Source organism: Larus michahellis, chromosome 6, assembly GCF_964199755.1.
Source record: "Larus michahellis chromosome 6, bLarMic1.1, whole genome shotgun sequence".
Classification (NCBI taxonomy): domain Eukaryota; kingdom Metazoa; phylum Chordata; class Aves; order Charadriiformes; family Laridae; genus Larus; species Larus michahellis.
This window is the reverse complement of record NC_133901.1, coordinates 56269843-56288756: the sequence shown is the minus strand read 5'-3', so window position 1 is coordinate 56288756 and position 18914 is coordinate 56269843. Positions and strand designations below refer to the sequence as shown.

The 18914-nt window shown below is 38.6% G+C and overlaps 1 protein-coding gene across 3 annotated transcripts in view; it reads left to right on the top strand.

The window, feature by feature from the left end:
• Window positions 1-18914, top strand: part of BLNK (B cell linker) — a 108368-nt gene that overhangs the window by 35032 nt on the left and 54422 nt on the right. For all 3 annotated transcript variants that reach the window (XM_074590275.1, XM_074590277.1, XM_074590276.1), the window contains one exon: window positions 374-420. In XM_074590275.1, the coding sequence (XP_074446376.1) occupies window positions 374-420 (47 nt within the window). The remainder of the gene's footprint in view (window positions 1-373; window positions 421-18914) is intronic.

Here is an 18914-nt window from a genome sequence, read left to right as displayed (position 1 = left end):
GTTGATTTCAGAAAAAAACCCAAAGAAATTCTATGGTGGAGCTAGCGAGAGACTATCTAAAATAGCTTGCTTATCGCTTCTTTGAATGATTCATTAACTAGCATAATTTAATCTGCCGCATGCCTGGTTAAATTCCAGTTTAACAATGTAGTGTGTGCTACCAGCTTTCCAGAAATGTTACAACAGGCCAGTAATAAAAAGTTAAGCATTAACCAAGATGAGACAACAATGTAGCTACAAAACTAAAAAATATTTTTTAGGGTTTTGCTTAGCTCACTATTAAAAATGTCATGACATGCAATTCACTTAATGGATTGGTCTTGATTAAATTGATCTTTATCTAAAATACAAAACCTGTTTTCTCTCTTTTCAGAATGTATCAGATTATGAGCTGAGCCGATTCAAAACAATGCACCAGCTGTAAGTTTCTCATTATTTTCTGCTTCCCCATTAAATGACTAATACTCTGTTGTACTCTGACAGTTTCTCTGTTAATAAATAAGGAAAAATGAGAACTGAAACCTCCTGCTCATGTGAAGGGCATTAATTGATGGGGGGTGGAACTTCCTCAGGATTAGGACCCTGGAAGGTTTACAAAAACTGTGCTTCAGATCAGCTGACAAGAAAGTCTGTTCTGCACCAGCTGCTGGGTGATACTCTTCCTCAGAATGGACAGGGACAACCTTAATATTAGGAAAAGTACAAGTTCAACTTCTTCCAGAATACAAAAGCTCTTTACTTGTGTAGTATATGAGGTCAAATTTTCAGAATTGGTTCATCTGCTGCTTAGCAACCAATTTAAGTGATCTGATTAACAAAGTGCTATGTTGAAAGTAATTTAAATAGAATTTGGAGTACTGAATAAGCAAATTCGGGTATAACAGTTAGGAAATGCCTTCATGTAATTTGTGACAAATCAAGTTCATTTAGAAGGATATCCCTAATGTTAAAGTATATTAATTCTCTTGTATTACTGCACAGAAATAATATTAGGGAGTTTTCTCTATGAGCCAATGAAACCAAGTGGTTTGTGAAACCTAGTGGTTGTCATTATTCCATGTAGCATATTTTTTCCCTAGCTGGGAAAACATTGTATCTAGTTACAAAACCAGAATTGTTTTTTGAATCCCATTCTATTGGTAAGAAACTGGAGGAACTTGGAGGGATTTTTACCTGTTAAAATCCTACTCCTATTGATAAGAATTTGATGAGATCATAAGTTATTGTTCTTCTGGGTTTGTTCTGATAATTAATTAGGTGAGTAAGGAAAATATCAAAGGACTTTCTTGCAAAGTAATTAAGTCTAATGGGACAACGTTTTGAGAGAAAATGTAGAGAGCATGAATGCAAAGTTAACCTCTATTTCTGTGATATACGTGAATCTGATCTACTACAATATCGGGGCAAGCAGAAATCTACTGAACTGGGGCCAAGAGTTGTGCTTCTACTGATGTGGGTTATTCAAGCTTTGGATTCTGAAACCGTATATTGGAATAACAAAGGTGTTCTGAAATATGAATTCTTTTGCCAAGTACAAAACAAAAGACCAGAGATGACCAAGATGAAAGTAATAAAACTCCTGAAATGCACAGTGTGGATGTCACGTCCTTAGCACCAAGTTTCACTCTAAAATCTGTTGCTCTAACATCTTACTGCTTGCTATCGCAAGAATTACCTGATTTTCTAGCACTCCAACAGTTCGCATGTTTTCACTAGGAAAGGCCTACATTGATCCACCTAAACCAGATGAACAGGCCTGTTCCTACAGCAGGTAATCCCCAATGGATCAAAACACTAAGGATAGATAAACAGAAAAATACTAATCACCACACAAGGTGAAAGCAAAGTTCTGTGTTTCTCCTGGCAGTGGCCAGTGCTTCAGGTCTCTGCCTGTTACGAAAGTTTCTTCATGGGGCTTCATTAGACAGAAGCTGGGTCCCCTGACGTGCCACCATCAAAAGCTCTTTGCCTTTTCCATTCTAGTTCTCATTAGTGCAACACTTGGAAGTTCTTCTTTTCCGTAAGAAAGATTCTGAGTCTAGAAGTGTGTAAATGCTCTGTGAACTAAAACACACAGTTATTCTACATTCTGCTAAGAAATCCCGTCACAAATGTACCAGGAGCAATCTGCAGTCATGCAGGGGTATAATTCCCCGACTTCTGCACCAAATTCCTCCGCTAACTCAATGGAAGGTGCTTTTCCCTGTAGTCAATCCTATACCTATTCTCTAAGGGGGAAAAGATAACAGGTAGAAAAAAGACAAAATGTTTTCTCTGGGAAGAGATTATGATAGTAATTCTGTTTTAATACCGTGAAATAAAATTTTTTTGCACTACACTTTTCATGAAGGCTCTTATTATATTCTGTTATTTCAATTAGCATTGGCTTTGATGGCCTAATGACAGCCTGATGTAAACTAGTTCTCATCAACACTTAAAGCCACAGGTCTATCTAAATTGCTTCTGAGCACCTACTGAATATAGAAGTGAAATTATCAAGGTGCAATCTCTACTAGTGTCCTATCCTATCCCTGAAATGCAATAATGAAAGATTCCTTCCCCACTTCCCAAAACAATAACAGAAGAGAGGTGCTGCTTTCAAACACAGGACAGCAGAGTACTGAGGCACTAGTCCAAACCCTCTCTGGAGCTGGCTGCCAGGGCTGTGCAATAAACTGCTCCCACGGGTTTATATGTTTTCAACAGTCCTGACATCATGTTGAAATCTTGAACTTTGCTTAAAGCCCTTCCTCCTGCAGAAGCCCCATCGTAACTTTCATTCCACACAGCAGACTCAGTTGATACACCTGCACCCTGAAAGTCTGGGGTAACCCAAAACACCAAACAAGTTTGCTCTCAAGAATGGCAGTACAACAGCACTTTCCAGATATTTCCCATTGGAGAAGTCTCAAACATCCCACTGACTACAGTCATGGGCTCGTTTATTCAGTGTTAAAATTTATCCCAGGAAGAACACTATATAGTGTATCACCCTACATTCAGGAGTACTCTTTAAGAGAGTGCAGATACTAAAATTAACCTCATACCACAGATGTTTCAGAATACTGGAACTTGAGTGCTTTCCAAACACGCTGTCTTGCTATCTTTACTTAATATTTTAATAAGCAGTGCAAATAAGATTGGTATTTACAACTGTATTCAGCAAAACTGGCATATTAGCTATAACTCACTTATAAACATCCATAATCTAGAAGCACATCTTGAGAAAGAAATGTAATTACAGCTTAATCACCTCAGTGTAGATAGTCCAAGACTTATAGCATCGGATGTTTACGCAGAAGCTGTTTCACAATGCTTTCAGCTTACTCAAGTTTCACTTTCCCAGGGACCGTGAAATTAAAAGGCCTTCTTTATAGCTAATGTGATTAGAAATTCATCCCAAATCAAACTCAGAATAAATTTTGCTCTCAACTCATGATCTCTGGGAACAGTTTTCCAAAATCAGGACTGGAATCTTTCATCACAAAACCAGTGCTCTCTATCACATGTGCAAATTCAGAAGCCTGTTCTGGCTGTGTCGGATTGTTCAGTAAATGAGAAATCTTCACCTGCAAATCAGGTATGAGATGTCAAGTCTTGAGTTTATCATTTGTATATAGCAACATGCCGGTACGGAAGATCCTGGATACTAAGCGAACTGTGATAAGGAACACATAATTATGGTGTAGGCAGCATTTAATCTTTTCTTGAAATAAACATCTACCAATTTTCACTGTTGTGAAAAATGTTACTAGTTTATTTTACTAGGATTTTATAGTAGATGCAGAAAAAATTGCTATTCATAAATCAAGTAAGGGTTCTGTAATTAAGATTGATTTCTAGATTAGTTTCTAACATCTTTCTTTTTTTAATTGGTCATAATTTTTAATAACTCCAGATGGAAATTTTTCATCCTTGCCTTCCAAGCAAAGCAGATGTCTTTTCCTTAGACATGTGAATAAATTCTCAATTGTAAGAGATGTTACGTATCAGGAAAGTACCTTTGTAATGCTGAGATGTTCCCCTTAAAATGTCTGCACTTCCATAATTCAAACTGCAAGAACTAGAAACATTACACATTAGCTCCTTTTTCATCCTTCCTTCACTTGCATTTTTTCTTTTATTTCTTCTAGTAAGGAAGGTAAACAATCTAATATGGAAAATTCACCTTTCAGCTTTTTCTCAGCTATCAACATTTAAATCCATGGACAAGTTCTCCATACACCAGGTGGAAAGGCCTGGATCCCCTCTTAGCCCCTTTGTAGCTGTGTCAGGAGAGAGTTTCTAAGGCAAAATCTTTTGGAGCGATCGTCTCCAGTAAGCAGTACGCCTGTATTTCATAAATGTGGATTTGAGACCTTGCTCATCTTGAATAAACTCAGCTAAATTATTTTAGCATTCCCTGCTTCCTTTCCCACCTGCACTGTGGATATAGTAGTATTTCCCTATCTCACAGGGTTGCTATAATGGAAAAGCATGAGGAATTGTGGTGTCTTTACTTAATATAGTAAGGCAAATGGTACAATTGCACTGCAGGTGAAAGCTCTGACTTGCTTCCCAAGGTCCCATCCACCAGCTGTGATGCCACAGGGCCGCAGGAGTTACATGTATTGGGGTTATCTGAATATTGTGGATACTACTGGCCAAGCAGTGGCCAATACTGCCATCGCTGCAGCCGCCAGACAGACCTCTGTGCTCCCAGGGGCCACTCCAGGTTTGCAGGCAACAAAAGAGGACGACGGTTCAAAGGGCAAACAAGCCTCCGCTGGCAAAATTAATTCTAATCTACTCTTGAGAAAGATTTACATCCATCTTCTCTCAACAATTTAGTCAGGCACTTCAGTGCATTTTAACTCATTGTCCATGCTTCTAGCGAGAATCATTGTCTCAAACACTTGCATGCATAATGCATTTCTTTCCGTTACATTTTTACTTCTCATTTAAAAGACAAGAAAATTGAAGCCATTAACATTAAGACAATAGTTAAAATTAAGAATAAAATAAAAGAGAAGGCAAGAAATAAAATAGTAGACTTCTAACAGACTACAATGACACTCAATTTTCACATGTAGACAATTTTCTAATCCTGTTTGGAGAAGGGATTACATAGGCATTATTGTTAAATTTATTCTAAATTACTAAATGTAGGCTGTGCAAAATGGTACTTTCAGTTTCACTTTGAAATATTTTGATTCCTTGCTCCTATATTTTACTTCAGTGGATTACTTTGTCTAACCAAAGACAAATCCTAATGAAAATACTAATAAAATCAATGAGATTTCTATGAGACTTAGACTGTTTCCTTAAGAAATAAAAAAGACAAAGAGCTTTTGCTGTCTCTTTAAGCAAGACGCAGCAGTACAGAAATCTTGTGACAATCTGCATTTGGACTCCCCTCACTCCAGAGAAAGCTTGAAGCTGAAAAAGCAAAGGTGGTAGATGACTTCTATCCCAATACTTAGTAAGCAGGAAAGGTTTTCCCCTCTCCTTAGGATATACCATAATGGATTTTTAATTACTCTATATCCTTTAAATACCAGTGCTGACTCAGGTTGAATATTTTATATCTAAATATGTAGATTTAGCTCCGTGCATTCCTTCATTTTTGATGTAGCTTAAATGCCACTTTAAAAATCTCCACTTATTCCCAAAACTGGAAAAGGCCAGGGCTGCAAATTCAGAAGATACATCTTCATACAGTGACCTCCCAATAAAAATTATACCTAAAAGAGCCCAAAAGAGGTTTCCAGTACATAACCACTCTAGTGTCACAGAAACTTACTTCCTTGGTAGCTATATACACTCCAAAGGAAAAAAAAAAAAATCTGAATTTTACTTTAAATCACACTTTTATATATTATTTACTCGTTTTTAGCATAGAAAGGCTACGACAAAAGTCTATTCAGGCATCAAATAATTACAGAGGCAGCCATTGCCTGCCCATTAGAATTAATTCTGGATATTCTGTTCACAGGAGGATCTAGGAAATACTTGCTCAGCAAAGCAACACCATCTTGCCTCCTTTTACAGCAGCAGACAATATTACACTCCTGCAGCAGAAAGGGGGCAACAGACACTTGCATTACAGCAGTTTCTCCTCCATCCTGCCATAAGCAATTGAGACTTTTGCAATGACACAGGTTACTTGAGAAGAAGGAAAGATGCCCTCACAGCTCAGGAGCATATTGTGTTCCAAGTTCTTCTAGGAAGCTCATTTCTGCTCTTGGAACTAGGCTGTTCACTGTGCTATCTTGGATCTAAAGCCAGGAAAAACTGGCATTCTGACATTATTTTTGAAGTGTTTGGCCAAAGCTTAACAACGAAAGAACGGAAAGATCACAATGTTAAACACCCTGTGCCACCACCACAGACCGCATGGATTTGAACCTGAAACAACATTTAATCATAGCACCTTCCCCATCTCAGCTCCATGTCAAAAGAAGTACATAGTCAGGTGAACACAGACAGACACCTTACAATGCTATGAATCTATAACTGGGCATTTTTCTTAGTACTAAGGCAATCCAATCCAGTCTTCCAACCAAGCTTTGCCGTATTTTTGAGCTTTGCCAAGACTGTATGATAGTCTATGGCAAAATATGCTGTTCACTATTTAAGTCAATAACATTTGATACTTTTCCATAGATAAACAGTGAATTTGTATTTTATGCAGTGCTTTATATTGAAAATAATACATAAAAAAATTGTACAAGGAAGAAACTATTTCTGTACATCACATTCTCCTATGACTGCAACCACACAGAAGACATTTTCAAACAATCTTTCTAAACTGGACACGAACATGCAAGGTGGAATTACATTAATGGTGTTCTAGGTAGGATGAAAACTAAACCCAATATAGAAGCCATTCAAGCTAGCAATATGTTCAGCAGAAGAGCAATGTATATCACCTTATGTTCAGTCCTGTGCATTGTGGCTTTTAGATCATGCGTGACTTGCCTCCTGTCAGCCCACCATCTGCTTATAGTTAGCAATTAAGACAAACTCAGAGATGCAGTACTTGGGCGAGTACTTAGCTGTTTTGCAGCATCCCTTAAGATTTTAAATGAAGGATAGTTTAAGCAAACACAATGTCTAAAAAGCCCCTACTTCAGTGGCCTTTCTCACTAAACAATTTCTTCAACTGCAGTTGTATAAAGATACTAAGTAAAGTTGACAGGAAATAACCATGATTACAAGGCTGTCTTTGTTACCAAAAATAAAGATGTAGCTAGAAACTACATTTGTCAGAGCTTATAGAGAGAAAAGAGACACCTGTATACAAGAATAATTGGACATCACCAGAGATTGTAAATAAAACAGCATTCCATCTTTGAAAAAGATACTACAAATAGTAGCAATCCAATTACCTCAGAAGTTGAAAATATACAAAAATACACAAAATACATAAGTTCGTATTTTCTGATCAAGTCCCAATATCCAGATATTTGCTGGGGTCTTACTTCTTTCCAAATGGCAACGGTGGCAGTTCAGATCTTACCATGCTACAGTAGTGGAAGTGTGGTTAAAGTGGAAACTAACTCGGGAAAGTTTTAGTTCTTGTGGTTCTGTGGACCATATTCCTGCCTCGGGCTGCGTAGAGAGAATATACATCAAAATGCTTTCTTTATGCACGTACTCCTGTTAGACTGAAGTATCACTATTGCAATGACGGGGAATGCCTCGCAGTTGCAGATACATTGTCGGAGTTGGAGGGTTTTTTCTATTTTAATGAAAATTGCATCCAGGAACTCCAATGAAATAAAAGAATTTTGTCCTTTTTCACATCCGTTCTTACTGAAAATAATCCTATTCTCAAACAATTCAAATACCAGTTGATATTATCCGGAGGTCACCAAAGAACTGATAGGATATGAAGATGGCTTGATGCCTGCTATGGAAACCAGTTTCAAGTTGTCTGAGTATCTTCCATAGCACATTTTATCCTCCCTACACCAGTTAGGAAAATACAGAGAGAGTCACAGAGGTTGCAGTCATTGCTGGCTTATGTCTGCATAGATAATAAATAAATCAGTACAAGCTGAGAACTGTCTCCAGAGTCTTCTCCTCTTCTTTAGCCACATGATTTTCCATTACTCGCTGTTCTGCAGCCTGTTGAGGATAACTTCTAAATTAGAAAAATTTAGAATTAGTCAGCCTTGCCCAGTCTCCTTTCATGGTACCCTACCATGCTCATCCATCTATGGAATGCTGTTGGAAGGGTGTTAACAGTATAAGTATAGACACGTTTCTTTAAGATTGGAAACACTTTGCTCATTTTTAGGGACATTAAGCAATATAAATAATAGACTCTTTTTGATAACAGTGTGACAGAGTAGTGCTAACTGATACTAGATGCCTATTAATGCTCTTTGAAGATCAAAAGTGGATCAGCCTCTGAGAAATCAGCATGTGCTGGTCCAGCCATAGGGACAGCCAGGTCTGTAACACTAAACCTGTACATTTTAGTGAAAGTAGAAACATTTATCTTTGTTAGTACTCTAGACCAGCCTAAATAGCAAAAGAATATCAGTCGTGGAGCAACTCAAGTTGGGTACCAACAATCAAAGAGACAAGTCACCTTTTTAAGACACAGACCCAAATGACCTGTTTATGTTTGCACACAAAGCCAGAAACAGAACCAGAAATGGAAGCTGTTGCCCAAATCACAAGCGTGTTCTTCACCATCATCATATGTCTGGACAGGAACTTTTCCCTCCACCCTGTCAGTTGATGTGCTTTCCTTTTCTCTATTACATGGCTGTACTCAGACCACAGAGAAGAGGTTGTTGTAGTTTCGATTCACTGGTCTTTCTTCCCTTTTAGAAATTCATATTTGGCAGTCAGAAAGTGCTGCACCTGGGACTCAAAACTCAGAAGAAAATAACTTCTGGCTCATTCAAGCAATGAAGTGTGAAGGACTATTAATTTATACTCTCATTTTAGCAGAATTCCACATGTGCCCCAGCTAAAGCACAGACCAGGCAGAAAACAGAGCAAATGTCTTGTCTCATTTTGATCCAAGGCTCCAAACTGGAGTCCTCTCAGTTTCTGAAAGAAATACAATATTTCATTTACAGTGTGTTATTAACACATATTTATGATCTCTGCAGGAGAGACATTTCATTCCTCTTGCTTTAGACCAGCCTCTGTGAAAACAAGTGAAAATATAAGCTCTTTTTGCTTTTGTGTGAGCATGCAGAGCTCCATTCATTAGTTCATACGTTTGTGCTGTGATGGCAGGTGGTCTGTGCGGTATTTCTAAAATAATGAAGGAAAGTATTAAACCCTCTCATTCAGACTTTCTTGAATTCAGGAATGAGAAGAGAACAGGCAAAGGGATGAGATAAGATACTAAGCCATGAAAACTGCAGTCCTTAAAATTGGGGTCAGCTAGGCAAGCAGGGTAGCGAAGTTACAAGATGAGCTGCAAGGAGAAGTGAAGGGCCTGCGGCGGGAGGGACCTGTTGCAGCTGCAAGCCAGACAGTTGGTGCTGCGGCGACCAGTCACTTGAAACAGCTCTAGGAGAGGCTGTTCAGCGCAGCTGGCCTGGCAAAAGATGAAGTGCAGTTGGTAGGAATGCCGCGGCAGCCCTTTGTGCAACAGCATTCAATACCTGAAACCCAACAGCCTGCATAGCTACAGGTGGCAACCCATAGCTTTAATATATTTGCCAAAAATATGTATTTCAAAGATTTGCCCCAAACAAACGTAGAAATTGCATTCAGCACGCAAATAAATACCTCTTTACTCGCACCTTCCTCATAAACTCCCCTTCCAAGAGCAATGCCAATATGAGGAATGTAGAACTACCTTAGTAACACCACAGACATTGCCATGATGGTACTTGTGTATATCTACATGACAGATGGTATTAACGCCCATCAACATATGATTCAGAGCATCAGAGAGCCACTAGACAGATCACCTGTAACCACCTAAATACAGACAGTATCATAATGCACGTATTTGTGAAATTAAGATTCACAGGCAACCTTCATGCTACCTTTCTCTAATTTTCAGTGCTTCAGAGCACCTGTACACTTGCGGTGGGTGCAGCATAGGGACTGAGGAGCTAGCACCAAGCACAGGAGCTGCTCAGCTGCCAGAAGCAGAGAAGCTGCACTGCCAGATGCTGTACACGATCTGAAATGCCCTGTCTCAACATGCAGCTCCGTTACGTCTTGTTCCAGAGACTGCTCAGTTGTCACCAGCTCTGGCACCGTGCTCCACCGCACAGCATAAACACTCTTTGACTTTACAATCTTGATGTTTGTTTACAATTCTTAGAAGTAAAATTCAGATATGCTCTGAATTCTTGAAGAGGTGAAGTGTTTTCAGGCCAGACTATGGCCCATCTCTTGCCACACTAACAGGAACATAACGGCAGCTTCCCTGCAGCATGTTACAGTTTAGGACTACTCAGACCACCTCTCGCAGGTTATTTTATCAAGCTTCTGGAGGACAGAGGGATGAAAGCACATTCTCCAGAGTAGGGAGGCAATTCAGTCTCCTTGCCCAAAGCTGTCTTGGTCTGGGCTGAGACTGCTGTTAAAAATTATAATGGAACACTGTTGCCTGTTATTATTGTTTTAAAAAGTATTTTATTTTATTCTTCCACAAGCCATGCCTGATTTTTCAAAGTCTGACAGTCTCCTCCTGTTCCCAATAGTCAAGAGTTCTAAGGGGAAAAAAAAGAGATTTTATGTATTTTACAGTCTTATACTAGCCTTCCTGTTTTCCACTCTCCTCCACCAACTGCCATTGCACATTTTAGGTACTCTCCAATGATATCCTTCACAGAACACTAAGTCTCAGTTTCTTCTTCACAATTCTGGCACTTCAAGTTTCCCCAGACACCTGCTACCACAGCTCTGTCATTTCTCCTATTTAGTTCCTCACTGCCCAGTTTCATGGCTTTTTATTATTTTACAGAGCTCTCAGAATACAGACAATAACCTAAAAATACCTTACCATTTCAGTTAATTTGCCTTACCATACATTCCATAAAAGTAATCAGATCCTTTTCTAAATCCCTGATCTGGCTGATACAATTAATTACCTTTATCAGTATATATCTTCCTTATCTCATGCTTCTGACTTCAAGCAATAATATTCTGAAGACAATACAAGGGAATACAAGGCATATCCATGCTATTCCTTTAATGAAAAAATAATACAGTTCAAGATCACAGAAGTAAAAGGATTGTTTGCATTGCTTGAAATGTCAGCATGAATATCATCTATATTCCTTTTAGATTACTGGTACAAATAATGTTTAAGAAATTATTCATAACTAGATGGGTTTTGTCCACACATAGATTTAAATATACTCTGAAAAAAATTGCAAAGTCAAATATTGCCTGTCATTATTTTTGCTTTTTAAAGGAACAGAAGTACAAATCACACGTACAGTCTTACAGGTATTCTCTACTAGCTATTCCCTTTCCAGGGGTTTATTGAAAATTACAGGTAAAACAAAATTTCAACTATTTTAGCTTTTAACGAAGCAGTACTAAACATGAAATGTATGCCTCCATCACATCGGTAATTTATTGGTTTTTAGATTCTTTTTTTTTTAAAAAGAAAGAAAAAAAGAAGTGGGTCTAAGAAAACAGTGAAAAATAACAGATGTAGTTAATTTCAGATCACAGACCAGAGCCCCGACAGATGATGTCTTTCTAGCAATACTTCTCTACCATCATCAAGGTAGATGACATAGGATCAGATCCCCTGTTAACCATAATGTATAATGGGAATAAATTTTTCAGGACTAAAGATCTAAATGGTCCAGAACCACACTAAGACAAAACCAACACATCAGTATATGTCTATACCTATCTTGCACCTTGCAGAGTCCACAGAATGGAACACCAGTTTCTGGGAAAAAAACACTTTGTGTACGGACTTGAAGTGTTGTTCATTGACAACCAATGTACCAAGAACATTTTGAAACGCAGCCTCACGGCACAGCTCCAGCAGATTCCTGGGCAGTCTTTGAATTTATTCTGTACCAAGCTCAAAATTTTGCTCCTCTATTATGGCATTTCGTTCTACTACAATATTCTTGAGTATTGACTTACATATATTTAAGGTAAAGCAATCCTGCATCAGATCAGAGGTCTAATTCATGTGACATCAGCCAGCGTCAGGTGCCAAAGGAAGAAGATAAGGAGGCGGCAAATGGGTGTGGGTGGGTGTCTCTGTATGCATGCACATGAACAGTACATCACTAGCTGAGTTGGTATAACACCCCAGTGAACCATGCTGAAACAGATAAATTTACACTTTGAACTTTGATTCAGGAAAGTGTTGGTGGTATCAGTTCCACGAGGAATAAGAATAATAATAGAAATCTATAATTTCTTTAGAAGCTTATGATACTTTCAGGAGTCTTTTTCATAAAAGGGGAAATTCTCCTGTGAACAGAATGATGAAAGTTAACCAACCTTAAGGAAGGCTTAATCTTGGAAGAAATCACAACCCTTAAGGAAGAGATATCTTAAAAACCAATAATTTCTCTCTGGAAGACTCTATGGTATCACTGTTGTCTTCCTATTTGCTAACTAACATAAACATTTTACAGCAAAATCTATACAAATAATATATACCTTGTCAACAGTTTAAAATTAAAAATAGTGCATAGCAACCTAGTCTTCACTCATCAGTCTGTTTATAAACATATATACTTCTCACTCAAAATTGTTGTGGCAAGAACAAACAGGACAATTTCAGATGTATAACAAAGGTCCCCAGGCAGACACAGAGAAGGTTTAAGCACCCAAGTCCATGCTGCAGATGTTGGTAAAGTGCACTGGTGTCCAGAAATGAAAAATCTCATAAGATTATGTATAATCTCTATGTATATTATTTCTAAACTACCAGTCAGAAACTTTCTTTAATCCCAAAATATTGTAGAATGCAATCTCCTCAATCCAGTAAACTTCTTGTTCCCTATTAAAACAACATATAATGAAAAGAGATAATTGTTTATGAATAAGACTACTACGTGCTACTGCAATACAATGAATATTCAAATTTACATATATGTGTTTCTTTACGTGTAGACTTCTATCAAATTTTCATTCTTCTTTCACTTCTCCCCAAGTTCCCTTTACATTTTAAATCTGAAGGGATGACCAAAAAAGTAGAAACAGTTATTCTGAAACCCAGTGTTTGCTACTAAATGTAGATTCCTTTTTTCTCCCAATATACTCTGAGAGTAGAAAGATGCAGGCTCTTATGACCACAAACTCATGAAATAACTCTTAAATACCGTACTACAGCAATAAATGCTTCAAATTAGGATACATAAAAAATAATAAAGCACTCTGATACAGCGTGGCACTCCTATGCATCTGCTACAGTTTTGTAGTCCTAATGCAATTAAAGCTACCAACTGTGTAAACATAATATTTGCAACGATTCACAAAATTTTCAGTTTAGCCAACAGAAAAATTTCAAGGCTATCGTTACAAGTCTGAGCAATTTTTCTCCACAGAAGAGAGTATTCCATTAAACTTTATCTCATTTCACAGCCATATAGCACCTTTCATCATAAAACGTTATCCCTTTATTATTTCAAAGTTTGCTTTGCTATCAGTACTTTGCTACTTAGTTTGCTACTTTTTTAATTAATAAGATAACAATTTGTTTCTTTAGAAAGTCCCCCGTCTCCTTGATCACTGTCTTTTTTTGAAGGTGGTATTTCAAATCCACTATATTTTTGGGTGAGAAGGACTTCCGGAACTTTTTCAGTTCAGCAACATTTCTGCTCCCAGAACATGCTGTTAGGCAATTCCAGTTATCCAAGAAACTGAAGAGAGCAGTCTTAAGAAGATGGAAACATATGACGCTCAAGGCCAGGCTTGATGAGGCTCTGAGCACGTTGAAGATGTCCCTGCTTACTGCAGGGGGGTTGGACTAGATGACCTTTAAAGGTCCCTTCCAACCCAACACATTTTATGATTCTATGAAAGCAGAAAAGACTACAGACAAAAGTATTTTTCCTTTTCCTAAGCAGGAACAGAAAGATGCTCAGACAGAAATTATTATTGTCAGTTAAGCAGTTCAGGTTTACAAATTGTGCCAGAGAAAAGATGCACCAACCATTTTCCTTGGCTGCATGTATTAAAGTTCAGTGCAGGAAAGAAGCGGTTTAAAAACTATTGTTTTTTCAGCATTTTCCAGGTACTGAAGGCATCACAATATGTGTAAACAGTATCAGCGCTATACAAAAATAAACTCATTTTAAGACATCCCTTTCATTTTGAAATTTGAAAATTTTGGGCAACCTTTTGTCTGTGTGAGTATACACACCAATTTTGTCAGCAGGGACACAAACATTTTTAGACCATTCACTCTCTAGGTCTGAATTCTGACTGATGCTCGGTAGGCACACGCAGAAAGGAAGGATGCAAAACACTTCTCCTCCACCATCCTCCTCTGCCTTGTGCAAGTCTCATTCTCCATGCCAGGGCCAAATAACCCTCTCTGCTAAGCACACCCACTAAGGCTCTTGGGTACCCTCCAGGCTAAGTCAACACCCCTCACAGGAGAGCAGACTGCAGCACAGGGAAGCAAACTTGTCAAAGACTTCATCCAATTGCAGCAGGAGATGAGGAGGAAGGAGAGCAGGGTATACAACCCCCAGAGAAAAGTCAGAAACAAGAGTGTCTTGCCAGCATGCAAAGAAGCCCGTGCCCCTACGCCCTCCCTTCTGTGGTTGGGATCAGAGCTAGATTACAGCTGGCCAGTTACGAGTATCTCCGTTGCAGTCACCCTTGACTGCTGGAAGGGGATAAGGTTTGCAGACCAAGCAGCAGCACTATTCTTGAGTCACTGTAGCTGTCTGTTGGCTCCAAAACAGGCCGCTGCCTCCAAGGCAATCTGACCTCAATTGCTTTCAGTTTAACATCACATAATTATTCTGTCTGAAGGAGCAAATTTTGTGTTTTTGTGTGCATGTGGAACAGATGACAGTAAAACTGAAAAGCGGAAGTTCAGCTTTTTACACAGCGGGTTTGTCCCCAGAGAAATAAAACACGTTTTCTCTACAGGTGCTAAAATGAGTTTGTTCAGAAGCCCCTTCATGAGAAAATCCAACTAAATTTACTGTTTTCACATCTTTGCCTACCCCGCAGTACATGCCTACACGTACAACCCGTTTCCTCCAGTGAGCCTAAAGACAAACCCAAATCCTGTTCAATAAAATTTAGACTTGCATTTTCAAACGCGTTTCCTACTACTATTACTATATGAACAACTTTGAACCCACCATTTAGTACCCAAAGTGATAACAGATTAACGCTTTAAGATTTCTACGAGTTGCTAGGAGTCTTCCAAAATTGGCACTGTCGCATTGAGCCATTTGACCCACGGTGAGGACTCACAACTTCTGAAAATTAGTATTATTTAAAAATACTTGGGACAGAAAAGTACCTTCCTCTCATCTGCTAAGACACAACTAAATGCCCACATGTAACTTTTCCTGTATGAGTAGTGTTTTATAGTTTAAATGCTTATACTGGAAATGGAAAAAAATCCATTCAAATAGACTAGTTAATGAGAATCTGAGAGCAATGCCTGGAAAAAACAGAGATGTATTATTTTAAACACGAAGCAGCAGTGTTTCACCTGTTTATAGCAATCAATAAGTAATAAACACAGAGAACGTCATGAGAAATCATGTTCCATAAACTCATGGTTTCCAAATACCAGCTATGGGACACAGAACGGTAAGTTAAGTAGGCAGTGTATCAACCAAAATAGAAATCAAGGGGAAACAAAACTACATCTAAATTGGCATAGTTTTAAACAATAGAGTTTGAGTGCTCTTTTGGCGTGGTACCAAGTCCCACAAATTTGCATTCAGACCCATATGATCAAGCACAAAACCTTCCCGGGCAGCATGTGACAGTCTAGGGCTAACCCTCCATTTCCCCTCCGCTCTTCATCCCCACGGCGTATTGCTGGGACATCTTCCTATGGACATTCTGAAAGCAGATCAATTATATACAAAATACTTTAAAATAGCAGGCCTTTAGGAAAAATTCAAACCTGCAACTTGGCTACAGATTCCAGTTCAAATTCAGGTGGTATGAATTTGGGCTGTTTTCCAATTCAGATGTAGGTGGTTTCAATTTGGGCTATTTTCACTAAACTTCCACAGCCTTGAAAAGCAGAACTGTAGCAATCATTTAGTGACTTTCATGTGAACACAGACTGATCAAGCCAAATTCCTGCTACTGACCAGCTACGTTTGCATTCACATTATATTGCTTCCATGGTTGGAGCTCTCTGCTTTACTGCTATCCCAGTAGTAGCATGAAGTCACAGCTCAAGCAGTAGACTCAAATTTTAAATAGGGACCCTTACATATGAATAAATACTCTCTTTGAAGCAATTATCAGTCTGAGAGAGGTTTAAGAAAGCATGTAGATATGGGCTAGGTGAAATACTATGACCTCCAGACAGTAAAATCAGACAGACATTTTGAAGTGAATTTTCAATCATTTTACATATTGCTCAGGAGAGCTTACATTGCTGCTCTTTTGTCAGGACTTCCTGAAGAAAAGCCAAGCAAAAGCTCAGGAAGCTGTCTTTTAAAGAGTAAAATGTGCAACATCTTGTGTTTCCCCACATTCCCCAGAAGTGGCGAAGTCAAAATGAAAAAATACACTAGCTACTTGGCAAGACAGGTTGTACATGAAATCCACTTGAAGAATTCTTTCCTATAAAGAACAGTTGCATCCTTGACTCCTGAGTACTTCTAGGAAAAAATTTTGGCACGGTCTTCTCTATTGATGTTGGAGACAAAATTTTGTTAATTGAGAAGGGGTTAAGAAATAGGTTTTCTAGCATGACTGAGAGAAAAAGTAAGTCTTATATGGTCATGTTATGAATAAAATTGAAACCTGGTTATCAAACCGATTGCTTCAGATCAGGTTTCTCAGCTGTTTTATATACATTGAAGGTACTAGACTGTAACTATGAGCATTAATGTAATCTGTAAAAAATAGCTTCCTCTTGAAATAGTCATGCATAGTTCATTGAGATCCTTTGATGCAGCACTGTCTCCTCAAAGCATTAAAAATAAAAATAAACATTAAAAAGATTTACTGCAAACTGATGTTTTAAACTAATCTATTTGCAGATCTTTTTATTCATCTTCTCATTGCTAAATTTTTATGCTACATGACACAGTTTACAATAGTCTGTTTTTTCTTTCAACTGTGTGAAATCCCAGAAGTTCAGAAATGGCAACTGAGAGCCAAGGCTGTACCTATTGACTGGATGGGACTTTTCACACTCTTTCCTGCAACTTGATTGCCCATCAATCCTGGGTGCCACAGCTCCTGTCCGGGACACATTCCTAGGGTTTCTTGTCACGAGAGGAGGCTACGGCAGATGCTGTTGCTTCACTGAGCCTCACCCCGTTAGGCAGTCAGGATGTGGCTTCAGCTGCCAACCCAGATCAGGAACTCAAACAGGCCCCTGGGTTCCCTAGACTAAACATAGCCATGATCTGTAATCCGCATTTAGACAATGGCATGAATGGTCTCCATAAAAAGCTGTTAGCATCAAAGCTTAGGAATTTAAAAGGAAGATATGTACAGATGATATTTTATATAACATTTAACATTGTAGTATGAATATTAGTGATATTCGTAGCTTCACCAGGAATCCCTGACAAACCCAAAATCAGCATACAAACCATGTACTGGAAGGTACTAAACTAGAGAGCATTAAGTTCAGTGGAAATCAGAAAAAGCAGTCATGAAAGGAGTCAGAGAGAAACCTTCAGCCAAGAAAATCCATCAGTCTCGTCAGTGATAGCAATCAAACTCTGGATTTTGCCTAATGGTTTCTCTGCAACGATTGGCTCTGTATGAAGATGCTTGTTCTGATCTAGGAACACCACTTACCAAGGACTTAAATGCTTCAGACGAGTCTTCCGATCCCTTGTTTCTGTGCAACAGGAGTTTTCTACCTACTCTGGGAAGCAAAATCAAACCATAAATGACCCTAACAATGGCGTATAGAAAACTGGAGCCCTGAGCAAACAGGAAATATCTGGCAATTCACAGCAATTTTTGACCAAATGAAGGTAGGATACTCGTAGTCTCAGACAGAGTTTGTTCCACCGAGTCTGGTTTTGCCCATGCCTCAATGACCTCACTGCTCTTAAATAGAAACCAGAACACGCCATCAGAGTGAGGCAGCGTGTACAAGGAATGAGCCGGCGGGAAATAAACAGCAGAAAATAGCAGAGGGGGGAAACAATAATTTTAGTTTCTGAACATACAAGATAAAGAAGTTGCTTTCTAAAATCTTTTTATTTATGAACATAAATGGAGACTTACACGGTCATACTGGGAGAGGATCTCGGAGGCAAACCCAGACTAAGCCACAACGCTTGCAGTGATGAGGAAATGATGTTGCAACAGTTAGTGACATTTAGGAAATCTGTACAAGCATTTAGAAGGTCTTTTCCAAAATTTCAATGGCATTTTGAGCATCAAAAATAAAAATAAAAAAGCATGCCTATTCTGTGAACCATCCTGCCAAAGGAATTTACTGGCAAATCCTGCATTACCTGTGTTAAGTAATGGTGTCGGGAATTTATGCTGTATCTTTTGTAGCCATTCACAGGAAAATAAAGTTACCGGCTATCTACATCATCACAAAAATGGCAGAGTCCACATGAATGTAGGTTCTTAAAACATTAGATAAGAAAATACCATTTAGGTAAAGGGCTTGAATGATGACGCTCCAGAAAACCAGTACTGTGGGAACACCTCTGCAAAAATGCTCATCCAAGACATCAAGATATATTCTCCTGGGATACCATTATGCCCCACACCCCTGGGACCTGTCCCTCACCTCAGCTGGGCAGAGCAGCCTGGTCCAG